Raw genomic sequence first — 20,349 nt, forward strand, 5'->3', positions numbered from 1 at the left:
GAAAAGAAATGGTGATCGTGAGAATGATTTCAGGATCAGGGGATATAAATAATAATTTTACTATAATAAATGATATGTCAATATTATTGGAGTCAGGATTATACATATAAACACCAAATTAAGATATTATATAAAGATCCGGAGAATTATTTCATAACAACAACATTGATTATATATTTCTTACACCTAACTTAATATGTTTAAAATTCTTAACAAAGGATTGCAAGTATTTCTTTAAATATATGACCAAAAAAAACCTACTTAAGAAAATATATACTATCTAAACACTGGTTATTTCTTATATATAAATGCTACAGTTTTCATTGTAGTCTTTCAGGCTTAAAAATCTATTAGTTATTAACTTTGATTAATATTTATTTTTACACTAATTTAAAAAAAAAGGAATTTATTTATTTAATTTCTAAATGAATTTATATACGTTCTCCATTGTTAGCTAATGTCCCAGAAATTAGTGCTCATTCAACATAATCATAAATCCCTGGCTGATCATATTACGACACACTGATCCCGAACCAATGTTTTCCTTCGATTCCGCCCAAATGATCCCCGAACTCGGAACTTGATCAACTGATCTCCGATCTGCGATCTATCCAACTAACACCCATTGTCAGGTCCTTTCGGAACCCAAAACACTATCTAAAATTTCACTGCCAACGATCTCCGTGTGGATCGACTTAATCCTAATGCTGATCGGGGCGATTATCTGGCGATTAGTCATGTAAATATTTGTGCGCCTCTCAGTTCGTGTGGCGCAATCCTCTTCGATTTCCAAACCATTTTCATTTTCATTTCCATTTTCGCTGCCTGCAGTTGTATCCTCGATCTGCGATCCTTGATTGGATCAGGTTTAGCTAGCTGATCGGATTTAATCTGATCCGGAAGTGTCATACTGGGAATCTCACTTTACGATATTTAACTATTTTAGGAACATTTAAAAATAATAATAATTATAATGTTACTAAATACGAATGCACGTAAATCATTAGGATGATATATTTTTCATAGTATTTTTTATAAATTTAAAACCTAAATAATGTAGCTGAAGATCACCAGTTTGTAATATTTGTTTGCGTTTAAAATGCTTCTAAAATATATAAATAATTTCTTTAACTTTTTTTCAAATTTTCTATATTAGTTTTATATTTTTAGCTAATATTTCTTGCAGTGGAACTCAAATCAAGTGCCTGACAGGCCAAAAAATTGCGGCCCACCAAAACAACCTTAAAAACGAGGCCACATTTTGCCAGGGGGACGGGGGCAAAGTGCGGGGATTTTTCCAGGCTTCCGAAGGAGGAGTAAGAGGAGGACCCTCGTGCTGGTGGAGACGGAAATCTCGGGAGGGGAAAAAGGGAATCAGATTCAGAACCACGAGGCAAGACCAACCAAAATGTCGCGAGAACGCGCCGCTCTCAGCTGGACATTATGGACGCACACTTCCAGTAAATCCAGTAAATCGGCAGCGCTGCCTTTTGTACGTGCGCGGCCGCTCGCTGCGAAGGACCTCGTGTCCTTAGCCTGTCCCTATGCCGACCGTTTCGATTCGATTCGATATATATGAGAGGCCCCGGGATATATACGACCTGGCATGGCAGGTTTGGCGGACGTCGATGGATTCCCGGGAAATCAGCGCTCCTTGGATCCTGCTGCGTTTCCTTGGCAATTTGCGACAGAAGCCGCCGCAGCACGCGCATCGCAGGATCGCAGGATCCGCAGGATAACCGAAAATAAACCAGGTAGTGCTATATATAGTGCCTATATATATGCGGCCCACAGGAGCCAAGGATCAACCCTTTTTTATGGGCCCTCGATGGATTTTTTGCGCGGCCCCCCCCAAAAAAAAATATAGGAAAACCTATATGAAGCCTATACCTGAGTTTCACAAAATATTTTAAATAACAGGTAGTGCAACCGCGCAATCCTAATCCTTTGCTTATGAAAGTCAATCGCCCGGATTAACCAGCACGCCCCGCAAATATTTTGGCCGATTAGCCGCCGCCACGGGTCATAAAGTATGATATGGTACCAAAAAAAAAAGATCTGATATATTCCTTACCTGTTCCACAAAAACTCGCTGGATTTCACTTTTTAGTGGGCTATATATACATACATGGGCTATATATACATATATTTCTAAAGGCAATAAATAAATAAACCAAAATATTATAATACCAAAACTTAAGATCATAAAAATACCAAAAATAAAGTTGTTAGAAACCACATTTCTACAATTACCTCAAAGTTAAGATAGCCAAATACCATCTCTCTGGAAACTGGACAGAACAACCTAACTTATGCAAATTCCGACGAAATGACTTCCTATCGAAACTACGATCGCCGAAAGATCTCTGAGTTCTGCGTTTCAAAACGTGTATTACCATCAACCCCCAATTATCAGGCCGATCATTTGCATTGTATATATTTCATATACTCAAGATCCCTCCCTTTTAGAAGAAAGAGATGAACAAAAGACAAAAGCGAGAGGGAGCTACGATCGAGGGGTTGGGGTAACCGCAGAGATCAGCCAACCGTTGGCGAGCAGATGGTTCGAAAAAAAATACCAGGCATCCAAAAGGGGATGATTTATTAATAGAGCGAGCGGTAAGCGATCGAGCGAGAGAGAGAGGGGTGTTGGAAGAAAAGAGACAGCCATAAGCGATCGATGCTCCGCCTCTTTTCATGGAGCTCTGCGCTCAGCCGTTAACTAGGCAATACTAAACTCCAAAGGATCCCAGAACCCAAGAAGTCCTTTGAAAATAAGATAAAATAAACACAAGCAGGGAGTGGAAAACGCAGGCACCATGGAAATTCCAGTGGCGCAGGGGAAATTCTCACAGCCAAAGCCAACGAAGAAAAAAACAAAAGTAGGCGACTGCCAATCGAGAAACATTTCTATACTCTTCAACTTAAGGTTAATTCAACTCACAGAATTCAACAAGAAGTGTAAAATATTTAAAGTAAAAACTTTCTTTATGCATTTCAAAACAATTTAAAAATATATAATAACAAAAAGAAACGAATAATGATTTTTGGAAATATTTAGGCATACAAAATTTCTAAACCAATAAACATATAAATTATAATTTAACATTATAAAATATATTTTGTATTATTATTTAAAAATACGGACAATAATTGCGTAAAATTTAAATTCACTAAATATGTTCCTTAAAGTTGAGAAAATAAATAAATTAAAAACTATATCAAAAAAAGATGTAAACAGTTTTAATTAATTTTAAAAATACAAAATATATTCCTTTTTTTTAGAAAATAAATAAATTCAAAACATTCCAAAAGAAAATAGGTTAATAAAAAGCGTATTCAAAAATTCGCCCCGCCAAATTGGCGAATGTTTTTTATTTACAAAAAAATGGCTGTGGAAAAGCGGAAAAGTGGGCTGCGCGGCGGCAGCGGAGCGACTGCGACTGTGGCGTTGTGTAAGTGAATTGTGGTTTGTTGTTTTGGTTGTGGCGCAGGCAGCGCAGCTGGCAGCGACGTCGGCAGCGGTTTTCCCCCACCCCCCTTTCAACCCTCGGAAAAAATTACACCACAGCCGGTTCACCACTTTCCATTGGAAAACGCTTGTTTGAGTGATTTTTTTTCTGTTCTGCCTTTTGGGGGTGTTTTTTATTTTCCTTCACTTCTTTCGTGTGGTGGAAAAGCGGGGAATGAGTGTGTTTCGGTTTTCCTTTTGGTTTTCTTTATTTTTTGTGTGTGTGTTTTTTTTTATTTTTGCCTTTGCGACACTCCCACAAAATTGTGTTTTGGTTAGGTGCCCATGCATTGGCTGGCTTTCCACCGTTTTCCACAGAGAGTTTTCCGGCCAGCCAGCTGTTTTTCCTTGGCCCGTGTGCGCTACTCTTTCTTGGCCGAATCCTCGGATCCTTGTTTGTGCATCCCGTCCACATGTCATGGCATTTTCACCGATCATTTTATATATTTTCCCCTGCTTATTTACCTTTTAACAATGCCTATTTGGCAGTAGCGATCCGAAACCATTTTGTATAGAGAGACTTTCTTTTTGGGCCCGCGACAATTAGCCAAGAGAGAGAAAAATTCTTATGAGATGAGGGGGAAAATTCTAGGGGGAAAAATGCAGCTGTCCGTTTGGCGTTGAAATCCCAATGATCTCTGGCGATTGTTACAAATGTCATCTACAAATTGTTTACAAAACAAACAAAAAAAACAGCCAACAAAAAATGGAAAATCGAAGGAGTGTGCAAGTTGTTTCCATTATTTGGCACAACAATGGATCCTCGGTTATGTTTTTGGGATGCTTTTCAGCCATCGGCTTCTTTTTATAGTTTTTTTGTTTATTATTTATAAGACATTTACGTTTCATATTTTATATCAGCAAGGGGGTTTTTATTACATATTTCTAATTTATTAAAAAATTTTATTTCATATATAATCTCAACCTTAAGAAATATTTATAGACAAAGCAGATATATTTATTTTTTATTTAATTATTTTCAATATGTATTCTAATTTTAAAAAAGTCCAAGTTTTTTATCATCTTTGTAGAATTTTTTTTTTAAATCTTTTATATACTTTACCCCTGTTTTAATTTTGTATTTATTTATTTTCCAGCTTTATTCAAATATATTTAAATTTCCCAAGTTCATGTGCGTACTTCTACTGTGTTCATATCATTTAATAATTAATAAATAAATTTTCCCACCAACCGATCCTCCATTTTCTCGTTTTCCCCCGGCCCTTTTCCGCATTTTTTCTAAACCCTCTTTTCCCGGCGCTAACTTCTGAACTGCACCTTTGTAATATGTATGGTATATGTATGAATATATATCAGAATCGCGGGCATATATAATAGCACGCTCCGCACACTCATGCCCTCGAGTTTCTGATGGACAGACAATGTGCAGATTAGAGCTGGAAATCCGTTAAGTCCGCCCGACGAGTGCGCGTCCTTAATGCGATTGCGACCCCTTTATTTTGGATAGTAGCGACGATAACCGGGCAGGAAGCCAGGAACCAGTTTTCAGATCTATTCCCAGTTGATATGTAAAAACCGGGTATCTAATTTCGCATTTCACATAATTGTCGGCCATTTTGGAGTGCATATGCGGCATATGCCGCTGAAATTGCGATGTAGGGTATCACTCGGGTATCGTCGGCGACTTGGACTCCTCCGCCGCATACCCCTTGCTCTCCTGACCTTTCCTTGATTTCTCCACATTTTTTGCATTTTTCCGGCCATTTTCCCCAGTTTTTTCCAGCCACTCTTGTATTTTTTTAGCTTTCCTTAGCAGGGGCTTAGCTTAAAAAGGGGGTTTTATTTTTTGTAGTACTGTAAATTATTTTCGATCTAAGAAATTTATTTTTTAGAATATAGCTTACCCTTTAAAGTTTAATAAAAGTATTATATTGCTTTCAAAGACATTTTTAGTTTCCTGGATTATTTGGGGGTTCAATTTTCTTCTCCATATCTTCGGCCCCTTTGCAGTAGGACGCCCCTGCTCAATTCGCGGCTCCATGACAACTCTTTTTTACCAAGTTTATATCGCCCTCTCTCTCTCGCTCTCTCTGTCCTTTGGGCACGCCCTGTCTCTTTCTGGCTGGAAAAACGGAGAGCGCGTCTTGGAAAATGCTTGTTTCACGTTTCAATTTTGTATTTCTTGTTTTTATTTTTGCTCTGGCCTTTCCTTTTCCTTTCCACCCCGAACGAAAACGAAAAAAAAGCCAGACTGCGAGTGGGTTAAAAGGGGTGGTCCTTTGGTGGCGCTGGGGACGCGCGGGGGTTAAGGGCTGCGGCAGCTGCGGCCACAAAACTAGTTTGGCTTTGGCTTTGCCAGAAAGAGAGGTCCTTTTGGTCCTGTCCTCGAGAGTGAGACGGCGCGAGTGGGCCGCAGGGGGCGGGGGTTAAACCATATTTTCCACCCACTTTTCTGGTTTTTCCTCTGGTCGGCCGTCTTAACCCGCCAAGGGTTGCAAATCAAAACGCGGTTTGCTGGTTTGTATTTCTGGCCAAAGTCGTCGTAACTTTTGAAGCATCTCGGCGCGCGCGGGAAAGAGACGGGTAGACGGGGGGAGTGCCAGTGAGACAGAGAAGGCGAATGGGGTTGGGTGGCGGTAGGGGGGGTTAAAAAAAAAAAATATAAAAACCAAGGAAGCAACGCTCGACGTTAAAGAGTTCTCAGCGCCATTATTGACACTTGGCTGCACCGAAATAAAATTTAAAATTATTTAAGAATTCAAAATGTAGGATTTAAAAAACTTTTTTTTTCATCAAAAAAAATTTTGGAATATTTAATTTTTTTTTACTTTAGGAATAATACTTATATTATCTTAATTAACAAATATTTATAAAATGTATTTAAAACAAATATTTGTATAATATTTATTATTATTTACATTTATACATTTTTTAATATATATTATAGATACATTTTAAAAGTTTTCATTTCAAATCCAAATTTTTAAACCATTTTTTGTTCTTTTAGTCCAATAGATATTTTTGAATATTTTTCAAGTACCCTAATTTCGAACAGTGTTCTTTGTTAACCCCCCAGCGCCCCTCATCACTCGTTTAACCCCTCTCACTGGAAGTTGTCAACTTGTATGCATAATTGCCTTGAATTTTTATGCCCAACTTTGCGCAGTTTTTTACGCTCTCTCTCTCTCTGTTGCCCCCGTCTCTTTCGCTCCCCTTAGCGCCGTCTCGCTCTCTCTGTTGGGGCCTCACCGGGGCCTTCCGTGGGGCACTGTGGGGTTAAGCCATTTGTTTGCCGTTCTGCTGTTTGTGTGCAATTTTAGTTTGGGATTTTCGTGGCATTTTTGTGGCCTTTTGTCTGGTTAACCGTGGTTGGTTATTGGTCAACACAGAAAGAGACGGGGCGACGAGAGTGCGAAAGAGAGGGCAATCGAGAGTGGGGCGAAAGTTTGTCAATGGTGTAACCGCTAAAAAATAATTGACTTGACCAAAAATGCTTGATTAACTCGCGCCTCGATTTAAATACGCACATTTAATCAGCTGACAAACAATGAAAGTGGGCACAAGCAACCTACATATGTGACCACAAAAAGTTATGACTGAAAGGCTATAATCGTAATAACTTTTGGGGGGAAAGGATGTTATTAAGGATATGGAAATGGTGTATAAAACTTTAGAGCATTTTTACAATAAAATATTCCATGAATATTAATAGTTTAACGGGATTTTATCACTATGGAAATGTGTAAACCCTTTTTATTTGTTGTAAAAAGATTAACGAATATTTTGAAGCATTTTTACGATAAAATATTCGATGTACATTTAAATCAATGTTTAAATTATTGTTTACATTTTGGTAATAAAAAAAGGTTATAAAGAAACACTTTCTTTAAGCCACTTGAAATATTTTTCTTTGATCCTCTAAATGATAAAACAATTATTGTATAATAAATTAATACAATGATGGCAGTTAACAAATTATTACCATTAATTACTTTCCCCTTGAATTTCCCTCACCTCACAAAAACACACTGCTCGACTTTTTTACACCTTAACCGCAAAGAAAAAAGAAGAGAAAAAACCGATCAGCAAGGACAAAGGACGATCGAAATTGTGGCTAAAAAGCCAAAGCCAAAACAGGACAATGCTTCGCGTTGCCATAAAACGCCTGCTCCAGTTTTTTGACCAATTTTTAGTGCAGTTTTTTGTGAGGCCATCGTTTTTTCTATGGCCCAACAATGGCGAGGATCGCTTCCAGCGAAGGACTCGCCGGATCCTGTGCAGCAATTATGCGGAAAAGCAGAGCAGAAATTCGTCAACTTTGCTACAGTTTTTTTGTTCGCATTTTTCGCCCTCTGTTTTTCTGTGTTTTTCGGTTTATGGCTTGTTAAAAAAGAATCATAAAAATTATTTGGATCTAGATCAGAGGTCCCTCATAAATCTATGTGTGCTATGTGGACTGAGGACCTCCTCTGACCTACAAAACTGCAAATGGCGAAATTCCCAGAAGCCGCAGGACTTGCGTAATAATTTGCATTTCTATTTCTTTATTTTTTCTGCGCCTCCTTTAGAGGGAATTTTTTGCTGTTCTCTTTTTGCGCCCTGCTCTTCATTCATAGGGCCGCCCATGAAATTGGCCTAAAAATTACCTAAGAAGCGTAAAACGAGAGCAGCGAGTCATAAAGGACCCTCAGGGCATCCTGCTGCGCCGATGTCCTACTTTTTTGCATGTTTTTCTCGAGCAATAAAAATCCTGTCGTCGAGGATTTCCGAATTTTTTCTTCTTTTTTTCTCGTTTTCGCCCTAAAAAGATTCGTCAAGATTCAAACTAATTGAGGCGGGTGGTGGTGGTGGTCTTTATGATGGATTGATCCCTAAACGACTCTCGACTGACCTCATAAAAATTTCCAAAAAAACATAAAGAACCTCTGAACCAAAAAAAAAAAATAAAGAAATAGAACACTAAAAATTGGTCAGAAAACTGGAGCAGCTAGTGGAAAATTGCCAAGCCTTTGTTTTTGTTTTTTCTTCTTCCTGCCAGCGCCACCTGCTGTTTATTGCCAACATGTCGCGATTTTTTTGGCTGTACACCTAAAAAAATAGCAGGAGGTGGGTGTTTACATTCTAACCCCCAAAAAACAGTGAGCTGCTCGTTAAAGCCAGCAGAAAAATAGCAGAAAAAAACAAACAGCGGAGGAAACACCGAAGGATGTGGGGAATTCTTGTTGTGTTAATAATTTGACATTTTATTTGTCAAAAAGCAAAAAAAAACAAGACGAAAAACTGCGGGGTAAACAATCAAAAATGCCAACACTTGGGCTATAAAAAAAATAAACAGAGCGCAAGGAAAGCGGAAAATGGAAAACCCTGCTTCCTCCAGGCGGCGTGAAAAGTTTGCACAAAGGGATTTATGACAGTAGTCAAGTGGGGGAAATGTGCAAATTCACAAAATATTTCATCAGGAGTTGCGAGAAAATTACTCAGCATTTAATCAGGGCTTTCTAAAGATTTAATCAGGTATAAAATAAATAAATAAATGCTATATTAATGTAAATTAATTTGATTTTATTTTGTCAATCAAAAAACCGCCGAAATGAAATCCAGAAACCCCTATAAAAAATATTCCCCTGATTAACCGAAACAAATTTCGTTTCGATTTGGAGAAAATCAGCGATTTACCTTTAGTAAAGTTTTACAGCCATTTTGCATTTGCATTGACCCTTCTCTCTTGAAACCCCGAAAACCCAAACTGCTCCCCACAGACTGCTGAAAATAAACCCCGAAACGGAATCGAAGTACTCCCCCGATAAAGCGCATAATCGCTAAAAATTCTCATGTTCATGTAATTTGTTTGGCATACGAGAGAGTTCGGGGGATTGGTTTTTCTGGGGGGTCTGAGGTTCGGAGGTGTCATAATATATGGACACCGATTGCATAAGGCTCTTCACACAGTCACAGGTGACGGGGGCTGCGATTTCACTGGCGTTTTTCAGGGTACCAAGGGGTGTGATGGAGTTTACAAGATAATTACAAAATATTATTAAAAATTATTATTTCATTATTCTCAGTTCCGACATGCTGATAAACTCAATCATTTATTTTTAAAATTTAATTCTTTTTACTACTATATTATAAAGTTATTGCCAGTAGAATACTTCTTTTAGATAATTATAAATATATATAAATAAATACAGATATATTTTGATAATAAGTATAAATCACGGATATTTTTAGTAAATATTTTTAAAGGTTTACAATTTTTTCACAAATACAAAAAAGGGTATCCCTGAGGTCCTGATGCAATCTCCTTCAATATTCGCCAGCTCGTTTGTATGCTTAGCATGATTACATTGGGCTACCCCCAAAGTCGAGTTCCGTATGCAAAACGTTTCGTGTTCGGTTGTTGTTTATTTATTCGCGCCTCCCGTTGCAAAGTAATCCTTTCCGGGGCTGCAAGTGCTCAACTGCCATTTTTACCCCTTTTCCATTTCCCATTTCCCCGCCTTTTCCGCGCCTTTTCCCCGCCTTTCGCCTTTCTTGGCCCTGTTTGCTGACATTTTCGCGTTTCGGGTTTGTCAGCAACGTCCTTGCCGGCTGTCATTCCATTTTGCATTCACAAGGAGCCATGGCAAAAAGGGGAAAGGGGGGTTGGAACTTCCCAAGGGGACGAGGGGAATGGGGGTGGGGTTTTGGCAACACTCAAGCGGCACAAAAGGTGATTGCGATTGCGAATTCCGTTGACGTTTTTATGGCGCATTCAGTAAACCAAACAATTGCCAAACTCGAAGGCAACTCCTTCAGACACTGCTAGAAAAAAGGGGTAATTTTATGTTACTCAAAAAAAATTATATAGTTACAAAAATAATATATTAGTCTAATATATCATTAGAAATATTTTATTATTACATTTTTAAATTTCTTTAAATAAATTTCAACACACATTTTTTGTTATTTTTAAATTACAGCTTTCTTCAAAGAAATATCATTACTATTTACACCATTTTTTCGGTTATATTTGTATATAAATATTTGAATAAAGCCCCCCTTTTGGAAACTTAGCATTTTCTCTCAGTGCCATCGCCCACTCTTTCGGCCAAACAAACACACACACTTACCTACCATTGTTGTTGACTTCAGAACTCAACTCTCAACTCCGCGACAGTTGAACATTTTTCGCCAAAACCGAACAACAACAACAACACCGACTGCAAAAAGGACAAAGGGCAAAAAACAAAACAAAAAAAAAAGGATTTGCTCGAGCATGAACACCCCCGCGTATTTTTTCCACTTTTTTTTTTGCAAATTTTTATGGTTTGTTTAACAAAACGCAACGTTATATAAGCGCAGTCAGTGGAGTTAGCCGGAAAAGCGGGAAAGGGCGAAGAAATAAAGGGAAGGATTGCAAAGGATGGGAAGGGATTGGCAAGAGTTAGCGGGAAAGTGTCCTTGACTTGAGGGAGAATAGGAAAATGCCAAGGAAAACGGCAAGGAAACTGCAAGAAAAGTCGGCAGTATTAACTCCAATATTCCGCGGAAATTTGTGTTCATGTAATATTAGCTTCTCTTCAATGAATGCCGGTAAAAGGGATAGCGGTTCTATTGTATTGCTTACAGTTTGTTGAAGGAGTGATAAATGTGTGGAAACCCCTGAACAAAATGGAAATAGTGGATAAGGAGTAATATACTAGAAATTCTGGTATTTAATTTTATTTATTAAGAAAATACTTTTTGAATGTAATATAAGAACGCAGCATTTTAGAAAGCGCATAAAATAAAAGTTCAACAAAATGGGAATAGGGGAAAATATAGGTAATATAATTTCTGGTAATTCATTTATAAGATAAATAAATAATTTTTCAAAGTAAAAGGAGAGTACGGCATCTTGAAAATCGCATAAAATCCAACTAACAATGTAAATTTCTTTGAAGAAATTGCCATAATCTAATCCACAAGCCGCCTTTCAAAAAGGTGGCCAAAAATCAGCTCAAGGCCAAAAACAAAGCCCATCTTGACCGCTGTCAACTGTCCGTCAGGAAAAGAACCTTATGTCGGGTATCATTAACATAACAACTCGACTTGGGCTATAATTTCGGGACCAAATAGCAAACCCAATTCTCAATATCCCATGTGGCAGACTTGAGTGGCCACTTGGCTTTGGCACTCATGTAAATCGACACAAATCGCTCGACAAATTTGCCATAAATCCGTATCATTTGCCCAGATTCTCATTTCGCCAAATGTCAAATGCACATTAACGGCACACACAGGGCATTTTGATGGGGGTTGCGGAAAATGGGAAATTGGGAAATCGTAGAAAGAGGGAGGGGAAAATGGCAATGAGCATGAGATTGCCAAACACCAGCACACACCCGGAAAATCGGACAAAGTCGGACAATGAGTGACAGGCAGATTGCAAAATTGAAAATATGACAACAGAGGATCCCCCGATTTTTGGGAAAACCCTCTGCCGTTGCCGCCGCTGCTTAGGGCGCTCCTTTCACAATTTTCCCGACTTTTCCTTCCTTCCGGCCTCCGGCCAAAAACTGTTTGACAGCCCGAAGTTAAGCCCGATGGTTCTGATTCCCAATCCCAATCCTGAGCTCGGAGTTCTGAGTTCCGAATCCCGAATCCGATTTCGATTTCGATCCCATCCATCTGACCAGCCGACAATTGAACATATTTCGCTGACATTTTAATTAATTTGACACTCGGTTTCGTTTCGTTTCGGTTTCTTCCTTTTCCTATTTTTTTTTTTTGGTTGCTGTTGTATATTTTCCGGGGTTTTGTTTTAGGGCGAAGCGGGGGATTACGCGGCATTTGCCGATTTTTGCCAGTTGCAACATTTAATAAAACTTAATCACCAAATTAAATGACAACGCTGGCAGCTTGGGGGGAATTTTTTGTGCCTGTTTTGATTGAAAAAAATAGTTAAATTAATTAAACTAAATAAAATAATATAAACATAGTTCCAGCTAAATTCTTCAAAAAATAAGAGAGAATATTTGTATAGAAAATTAGGAATGAACAAAAGGTTAGTTATTAAGTAGGCATTACTATTAACAACAAATAATATCTATATTTTTGAAATTGAATATTTCACTTCATATTACAAAGTTTTTATTTTCCTCTATATATAGACCAGAAATCTTCAGTATCTCGACCGATTTGAATGTTTTGAAACTTCCCTAATCGCCCCGCCCCGCGTAACTCTCGTTTAGCCCAAATTCTCGCTGACCATTGCGTCGAGGGGCGTCCAAAGTCAAAGGCTAATTAAAACTAAACCCTTTTGCACGGTGCCCACCCACCCACAGAATTTAGGATATAGGATCTAGGATATGGGATTTGGGACTTCGGGCGAAGGACCCGCGTTAATTGCCCGGTTTTGGAAATGCATATATAGGAGAGCGGAACCAAAGTAAGCCACACTTTCCGGAAAGCCGGACTAGTCAAAGTCAAAGGATTAGGAATATGGGATCCTCGATCCTGAGTTCTGAATCCCGAATCCCAGGATCACTGGGCGAAAGGGGTGCGGCTGTGTTTTCAAAATACGCGTAAACAAAAATTGCAAAAGTGCCAGGGGCAACGCCCAGGATTTTGCGATATATCCCTTTAGGATTTCAGATATCTGATTTCGATTTTCCTATGTTTCTGTAGGTGGGTGGGCGAGGACGCGAGTGTCCTTGCTCGCGACCGCGGGGGCTGCCTTAATTGCCTGCAACTAATTATGAATAGTGGCAAAAGGAGTGAGAACCGAGCTGGAAAAAGGGAAACTGGGAACAGGGAAAGGAGTTTGGCACTACTGTTTGTCCTTGCCGCGATTGTCGTCATTGTTGTTTGCAATTGTCATCTTTATAGATGATGCCATTGTCCCTCGGCCGCGCGGCACCCGTAAAATTCGGCCGGATTAGTGGCGTACAGCTTGGGCGAAAGGATTAAAACGAAATTAGAAACGCAGGTAGAATGGAAATCGCTAAGGAAAATGATTTGGAAATCGTTGAAAATTAAGGGAAATCGAGAAACGACGGAGCTTCCTTTTCTCGCAGTTTCCCAAAAAAAGCGTAATTGAAATTAATTATGCGGGAGCTCCTTAAGTGTACGACCTGTTCAATTATGCAAGCGGCAACTTTAAGAACTTTTCACACCCCCCATTTTCTTACTCCGCTCACAGGCGACAGATTCTCATAATTAATGCAGCGGGCGATAAGTAAAATGAAAGGGTTAAGCAAATTAATTGAAAGAGTCGAATAGGGAAATACCCTTGCGATAAGGGGATTGTTTGTAGATTTTTTTTTATATATTTAAAACATCTAAAATAAAATTAAATTATAGAACAAAATTAAAAATAGTTTTTACTTTCACAACTGAGAAAGAAATACAAGGTACAATTTTCCTAACCCTTTGCGACTCCCACAGAAAATCCCAATAAATTGCCGGCTAGGGTATAAAAAACCCAGACAAAGTTTCGCCACCCTTTAACCCGTTTTTCTGTTTTTTTTTTTCTGCTTCGGGGGTGTCGTGGGACTTTTCAAGGACAGCTTGAACCGCATTACGAACCTTAATGCCAGGCTTGTGCATTTTTTGGCTCATAAAACGGCGCTTAATGCGACTCTTGTCAATAATCAATTTTCGCTGAGCCGCTCCGCCTAATAATGCCAATTTATTTTCATGGCTGACAAAAAGCACAGAAAATCGGAGCACCAGACAAAAAAAGAGAAAGGGGTTGCAAAAAGGGGTTATAGTATAGTAGTATATGTGAGGCAGGCACACACGTGAGCGGAAAATGCCGGCAATTTATCTGTTTGATTTTCAGATATGCCAAGTCTAAGTCGTGGAAAAATCGCTCAAGATAACCGGAGCGACAGCCGTATGGGAATCAGTCGGGGATATGCTGGATATATGTTCCCTTGAATCCATTCAGAACGGGAAAATTAAGCATATCAAATGGGTGTAACTAAAACAAATTTAATGGATATATTTGTAAAATACATGCAACATTATTTTGGATTTTTTAAATAGATTTTCTTGATATTAACAATTTTACAAAAATGTATATAATAAGTTAAAATCAAAGCTGAATTATTGTATTTTTAGTTATTTTTCAGGGCTTATTTTAAGCCTTATAACTTTTGTATTTTTTTATGGGAAAAAATCACTTTATTTATTTCTTTTAATGTCCAATAAATCAAATGCTCTATGGAAAAACTTAATTGTTTTTTTTTATTTTTCTGGTTTTATTAAATGCCTCTCCAGGATATCCCCTGACTTTGACTTGACCTTTTAAGTACACTTTCGAGTGTTTCTTGACTTTTAAAGGAGCACTCTACAGGACAGCGGTTGCCATTCATAAAAAAAAGGAGAGAGACATCTTCATCGGCAGATGCCACCCAAAATTGGCCAAACTCTTTTGTGCCCGCTCTTGGCCATTAACTAATGGCCGAGCATCGAGGATCGAAAACAAAGCCAATGCAGGTGGCCCTGCCACCTAAGGTCCTTTGAGTGTTTGTCCGAATGCCAGATATTCCATTTGGCCACACACATTCGGAAAACAGACTACAGAATTCAGAATACGGAAAACACAAAACACACCTCACCTAATGACAACAATTAGGGCAGCAGGAATTTGCTGCTTGGTGACTAAACAAGATTTCCCCAGGATTTCAGGACACTCGACAACATAATCAGGCATCAGGCAGCCAACTGCCACGTGGGGTGCCCGAAAATCAGAGTCCGAATCACCAGGAGACATGCACAAATGGCGCAAAAATTGCAGACACTTCAATTATGAGTTAAGTAAATATTTTTGTGCAAACAACGCAACAGGATATCAATTCACCGAAGCATTATCGAAATCAGCCCATGTGCAATGTTAATAACTCAATTTGACACAAAAAGTCAATGGATGAGCAGAGAGAGCAGAGCTGTGATTCGGAATGAGAATGGGAATCGGAATCCAAGGAAGCCACCCCGGAAGCCAAGGAAAACAGAAAGGAACTCGAGGACCCCGCATTGTTTTGCCAGATCAACGGGGAGCCCGGCGTATAAGTACTATATATATTTATATATCGATTTTTATAAGAATTTTAACTTGGGTTACTAACATAAATGGTTGGGTATTTTTAAGATTTTTAATATTTTAAAATATTTTACATTTTTAGTTCGCCTTTAATAATTATTTTAATATAATTGATTATTTTTAGGGTTATTAGTTCGACTTTAATAGTACTACGTCTTAAAATAATCTTTAAAACTGTTACATTATTAAATAGAACAGGTTGGTCATAATAGTTAATAATTAATATTTATCCTAACATTTATAATCTCCAAATTAATAACTACATTTTAATTGAACAGCTATGTGTGTTAAGCAATCAAAGAAAATACTCTTTGTACATAAAATGCAGGCATTAGTTTCATACTTGAGGCTCTCGTTATTGAATCAACAAACATTTACTTTATACAATTGATATTTGATATTATTTTTGTTCGCAAATTTGCTTTACTTCACTTTTTGCGCACACTTTTTGCCGTGCAGCTGTTGTGTTTTGTTTGCCTGGATTTACGGCTAAGGATGTTTTGGGATCTCGACATTTCGGCATCTCGTCATCTCGGATTGCGTAAGCCATAAAAATCCAGGCCAGGATCCTGGATTCCTGCCTTCTGCGAACGAGGATCCTCGCGTGTGTCAGCCTAAAAAACTGGAACTGGAAACACGCAACTGGAGGAAAATGAAAAAATGAATGCGCATACAAAAAAGCGAGCGACGCACAAAAAGGATATATCCACGCGTCATAAAAAGGCATAAAAAGGAAGGAAAATTCCGGTGAAAAATTGAGAAAACTCTCTGGACCTCTAGACGCTCAACATTACGCAAAACGCAATCGGCGAACCGAGACTGTAAATCAAATAATAAAAAACATAACGAAAACGAAACTTGCCTTGGTTACGGTGAGTCCTGAGTTCAGTTTTTTAGTTCTGTAGCTCAGTTTTTTCTTTCGCCAATTTACAGCGAAAAAAGTGTGGCGAAAAAAACGCGAATATTTTTTTCTTCGGTTTTATGATCCTGGGATTTATGACCTTATAGAGGTCTTCTAGATGATGTAACGAAAATCGCATATCGTAAAATGGGCGACTGCTAATGAGGTGTTGGGATGGTAAAGAGAGAGGGGAGATTATAAAACTAAGTATTACTGGAGGTTTTTAAAGAAATCTTACAAAATGTTTGAAAATTTTTAATGATTAACCATATAAATACAAGTATTATTTATTAATATATAACAAAGTAGCATTCCTTTATTCATTTTTCCTTAATGTAGAATCAAAGTTGCCATTGACTTTGTAATCTCCATTTTTGTACAACCAGAAAGTTCAGTTTTTTTCCAGTCTAGCAATATTCGGACTTTTCTTACACCTAAATTTCTCAATCGGTTTTTTTTTATATTCTGCAAAAATATGTTCCGCCGATTAAAAGGTGATAGTTACTTTACCATAGAGGATACCATCAGTATCCGAACTAATAAATACCTTTTTCCAGGAATCCGACCTTTCGCAGAGTCGTGTAGCTTTCTATGGCGCAACTTTTCGGGAAATTCCCGCAAGAAGCCAAAGTTCGTAAAGCGCCCCCCTCTAAATCCCAAAAGCAATCTCTTCAACTGGCCCACGCTCCAAAGATTTCCAGCTGAAAACGAAAGAGTCGTCGATGACAAGGACGAGAAGCCGTATTCCACCTTCAAAGTGGACAGCAATCGAGTGCAGGAAATGTGGCAGAAGGCCAGAATTGGAGCCAAAGAGCAGGTTTGTTTACATTAAGTAAAATATAAAATTTAAAATTAAACCTCAAATTAACTATTAAATACTAATCAAATATTTATTGAACTATTGTATATTAAATAGCTAATTAAATATTCAAGTCAATGTTCAATGAAATTTTTAATTAAATATTACATGAAATAGTACACAGATTATTTAATGAAAAATTTAATTGAAATATTAATATTAAATATTCAGTTAACTATTAAGTAAGTACTATATTAAATAAACTATTAAATCAACAATTAAATAAACTATTAAATTGACTATTTGAATAACTATTACATTTACGAGGTGGTTCTGGTCGAGCGCGAACCGGCCAAACAAGCCACCAATCCCAAGGAGTACTCACCGGTCCGAAGCAGCGAGAGCTCCAAGCCGGGATCCTGGACTTCAGCCACTGTTCTGGCGGCCACGGGAAAAATTCAGCACCACCGGTACATGCGAACGCCCCCCAAGATGACCACGAATAGCTACCAGGTGAGTGACAAAAATATTACAAAATATTCTAAAGAAAAAAAGGTAGAAAAGGGAAGAAAACCAAAAACTATTTTTTTTAAATTAAAAACAGCTAGGAAATGATTTAATTTATACTTTTTGTACTTTAAACTTTAATTATAAATTAAATGCATACATTTTCAGACTGAAAATCAGTCTGAAATCCCGTACCGTCCAGAAAATTCGGCATCCGGCAGCAAATCGGAGCAGTTCAAGACGTCTAATCTTCAGGAACTGGCCAAGTCCGTGGCCGAACTGCACAGATTCCGTGCCGAGGAAATGGACAAGATGCGAACTCGGGAGGAATACTCCAAGGAATCGGCCTGCCTGAAATTGTGCGACCTCTCGGCTCTGGGCAAAATACGATTTAGTCACTAGACACGACGCGAAAAGGAGGAGCAAAAATTATGGAGCAAGTCTACGAAGTTACGTGGATTGTGTATAATTTATTACTAATTTTTCCTCCTCCCCAGGAAGCGTTTCAAACAAATCCGCTTAATGCCGTATAATAATATTCAGGAGTTGATATAAGCTGGCTACATATTTTGTACATATCTCCTGATCGGAAGCGGATTTTTCGATTCGACAACTTGTATTATTGGACCATGTGCAGCATATTACAGGATTCTCATAAGTATAGCCTTTCGGAAAGATAAAAAAATTGTATTTTAATAATTGATATTTATAAAAAAATATATTTGGAATAAAAAATCCAAACAACGTCTTGTTTTATTTATTTATATTAACAATATTACATTTATATATAATATGAAATAAATCGAAATATTTGCTGGTAACTATAGACATTTATTTTAAAAAACGTTACAAAGTTACAAACATTATTCACGTTCTTATAAATGCACTAAAGCTACCGCTTAGATGAGATCCAAAAGTGACGATTTGAAAGCCTCGAGACGATATGAAAAGCCATGAAAAGCCTTATTCGTTTGAGTGCCCATTATTTTTGGGGAAATCCCAGGGGTCTTGCAAGAACAGCTTGATAAGACGATCGGTTATGGCGGAGGCATTTTGTTCCGGTTTCTTCAAGGGTCCCAAGCGAAGTGTATCTATAGGGATTTTAATAAAATAAATTACGTAACATTAGTAGAAATTTCTAGGATTATAAAAATATTAATAATTATTTTTAGCCATAAGACTATGGAATCTTACCGATTTTCCCGGGCATCGGCTGCTGTGGAGCTATGTTCCTGGGTCGCGCAGCCTTATACAATTTGCGGGCACTCTTCGCCAAATCGGTCATTGATTTTCCATAGCGCAGGAAGGCGGTATTCACTTCATTCCTCTCCGCCTCCCGGAGCTTGCAACTGACCAGACTCACGGCCGTTGGCAGACGGTCGCCCGCTTGAGGGCCACGCCCCCAGTTGCCATCAAAGCGGGACTCCGCCTCCTTCTCGGGGATATTCGACTCCCGGATCTTACGGGCGGTCATGGCCTGCATGGCCAGAAAATTACGTTTGGTGCTATAGGAACAAGCTAAAAAGCAAAAAACAACGTAGGAAACCATTACTTTTACGTCTGTCAAAAACGAAATTAATCCTTAAAAAATATTTATTTCCCTTTTATATCGTCTTTAAGGGTAACGTTACATAAAAGACTTATTTTACCACAGAAGAACTATATAACATGAATAAAACCATAGGAAACGAATCATTTTACGTCTGTCAAGAATTACAAGAAATTTATCAGAAAGAACATTTTTTTTTTTCATTTTGATTTCATATCATTTAATAAAAACCGTGATATCTCTTTTATGAACAACCGAACCGTTCTGGGAATCGCTGGTTAACTCACCTTGACCCACGCAACGCGTTATATTATACAAACATTTACACATATCTCTTGGCGGCTGCATCGTTTACTCTCAATAAAAATTTAAATACAAAATTTGGGAAAACTATGTAGCTGGATGAAATTTTGTGAGTTTTTTTTTTATCTTACTAGACTGGCTGCTAAAAACACAATGAGAAATCACAGAGGAATCCCAAGCAAGTTAGGTTGACATTGAAGTCAGAGGTTGCTGTTTCTAAAAAAACTGAAAATAAAATTGAAAAGGTAAACTGATTGCTTGTAATGTTCAAAAATATACTCCTAATAATGCAATATTTAAAAATATAATAATATCTTATTTTAAACATAAAATATTATATTATATTTTATTATTGAACTTAAATATTCTCCAAAAGCAAATTCCCTCAAAAAACAACCCCTAAATTAGTCAAGTACCATATACTTATATACTTGGTGTCGAAGATGTGACACCCGCCTGAAATTGGAATATCACACTCAAGTGATCCCGAACTCGAACTCTCGAATTGTGATTTCCATTTACGGGGTCTAGTGCTCTCTCGATGACCTCTTCTTCTTCCTCTTCCTCGGGGTTCGGGGTGTGGATATGGGGAACTACCCCTAAATGCGTGCCAGTGCCATATAATTAGTGTAATTACCTCAACAGCCTACTAAATTCGAGAAAAATGCAAACAAAAATTAAGAAATCACAACATTTATATCCCCCCTGTCAACGAGCCCCGTTTCGATTCGAGGACAAAGGCGTCCTT

The 20,349-nt window shown here is 38.0% G+C and overlaps 2 protein-coding genes across 2 annotated transcripts; one reads left to right on the forward strand and one right to left on the reverse strand.

Annotated features, from left to right (window-relative positions):
- Positions 1–16,779: 16,779 nt before the first annotated feature.
- On the forward strand, positions 16,780–18,445 carry hydra. The gene is made up of 5 exons (XM_070218958.1): positions 16,780–16,937; positions 17,001–17,260; positions 17,570–17,755; positions 17,918–18,189; positions 18,251–18,445. The coding sequence occupies exons 1-4, from the start codon at positions 16,919–16,921 to the stop codon at positions 18,149–18,151; spliced, it is 699 nt and encodes a 232-aa protein (XP_070075059.1). The 5' UTR covers positions 16,780–16,918; the 3' UTR covers positions 18,152–18,189; positions 18,251–18,445.
- A 114-nt stretch (positions 18,446–18,559) lies between these two features.
- On the reverse strand, positions 18,560–19,755 carry LOC108056791 (uncharacterized). Its single transcript, XM_017140778.3, has 3 exons — positions 19,586–19,755; positions 18,944–19,267; positions 18,560–18,840 (listed from the first exon to the last, which is right to left on the reverse strand). Exons 1-3 carry the CDS (start codon positions 19,644–19,646, stop codon positions 18,713–18,715), a joined length of 513 nt encoding a protein of 170 aa, XP_016996267.2. The 5' UTR covers positions 19,647–19,755; the 3' UTR covers positions 18,560–18,712.
- Positions 19,756–20,349: the final 594 nt, after the last annotated feature.

The sequence above is a fragment of the Drosophila takahashii genome, chromosome X (assembly GCF_030179915.1).
Source record: "Drosophila takahashii strain IR98-3 E-12201 chromosome X, DtakHiC1v2, whole genome shotgun sequence".
Taxonomy (NCBI): Eukaryota; Metazoa; Arthropoda; class Insecta; order Diptera; family Drosophilidae; genus Drosophila; species Drosophila takahashii.

Excerpts from the sequence above, each read along its gene's own strand:
- hydra (XM_070218958.1), top strand. Across the intron at positions 17,261-17,569 it reads GAATTGGAGCCAAAGAGCAG|GTGGTTCTGGTCGAGCGCGA; the intron begins GTTTGTTTACAT and ends TACATTTACGAG. Across the intron at positions 17,756-17,917 it reads TGACCACGAATAGCTACCAG|ACTGAAAATCAGTCTGAAAT; the intron begins GTGAGTGACAAA and ends ATACATTTTCAG.
- LOC108056791 (XM_017140778.3), bottom strand. The coding sequence starts at position 19,646 with ATGCAGCCGCCAAGAGATATGTGTAAATGTTTGTATAATATAACGCGT. Across the intron at positions 19,268-19,585 it reads AACGCGTTGCGTGGGTCAAG|CTTGTTCCTATAGCACCAAA; the intron begins GTGAGTTAACCA and ends TTTGCTTTTTAG. Across the intron at positions 18,841-18,943 it reads GCCGATGCCCGGGAAAATCG|ATACACTTCGCTTGGGACCC; the intron begins GTAAGATTCCAT and ends AAATCCCTATAG.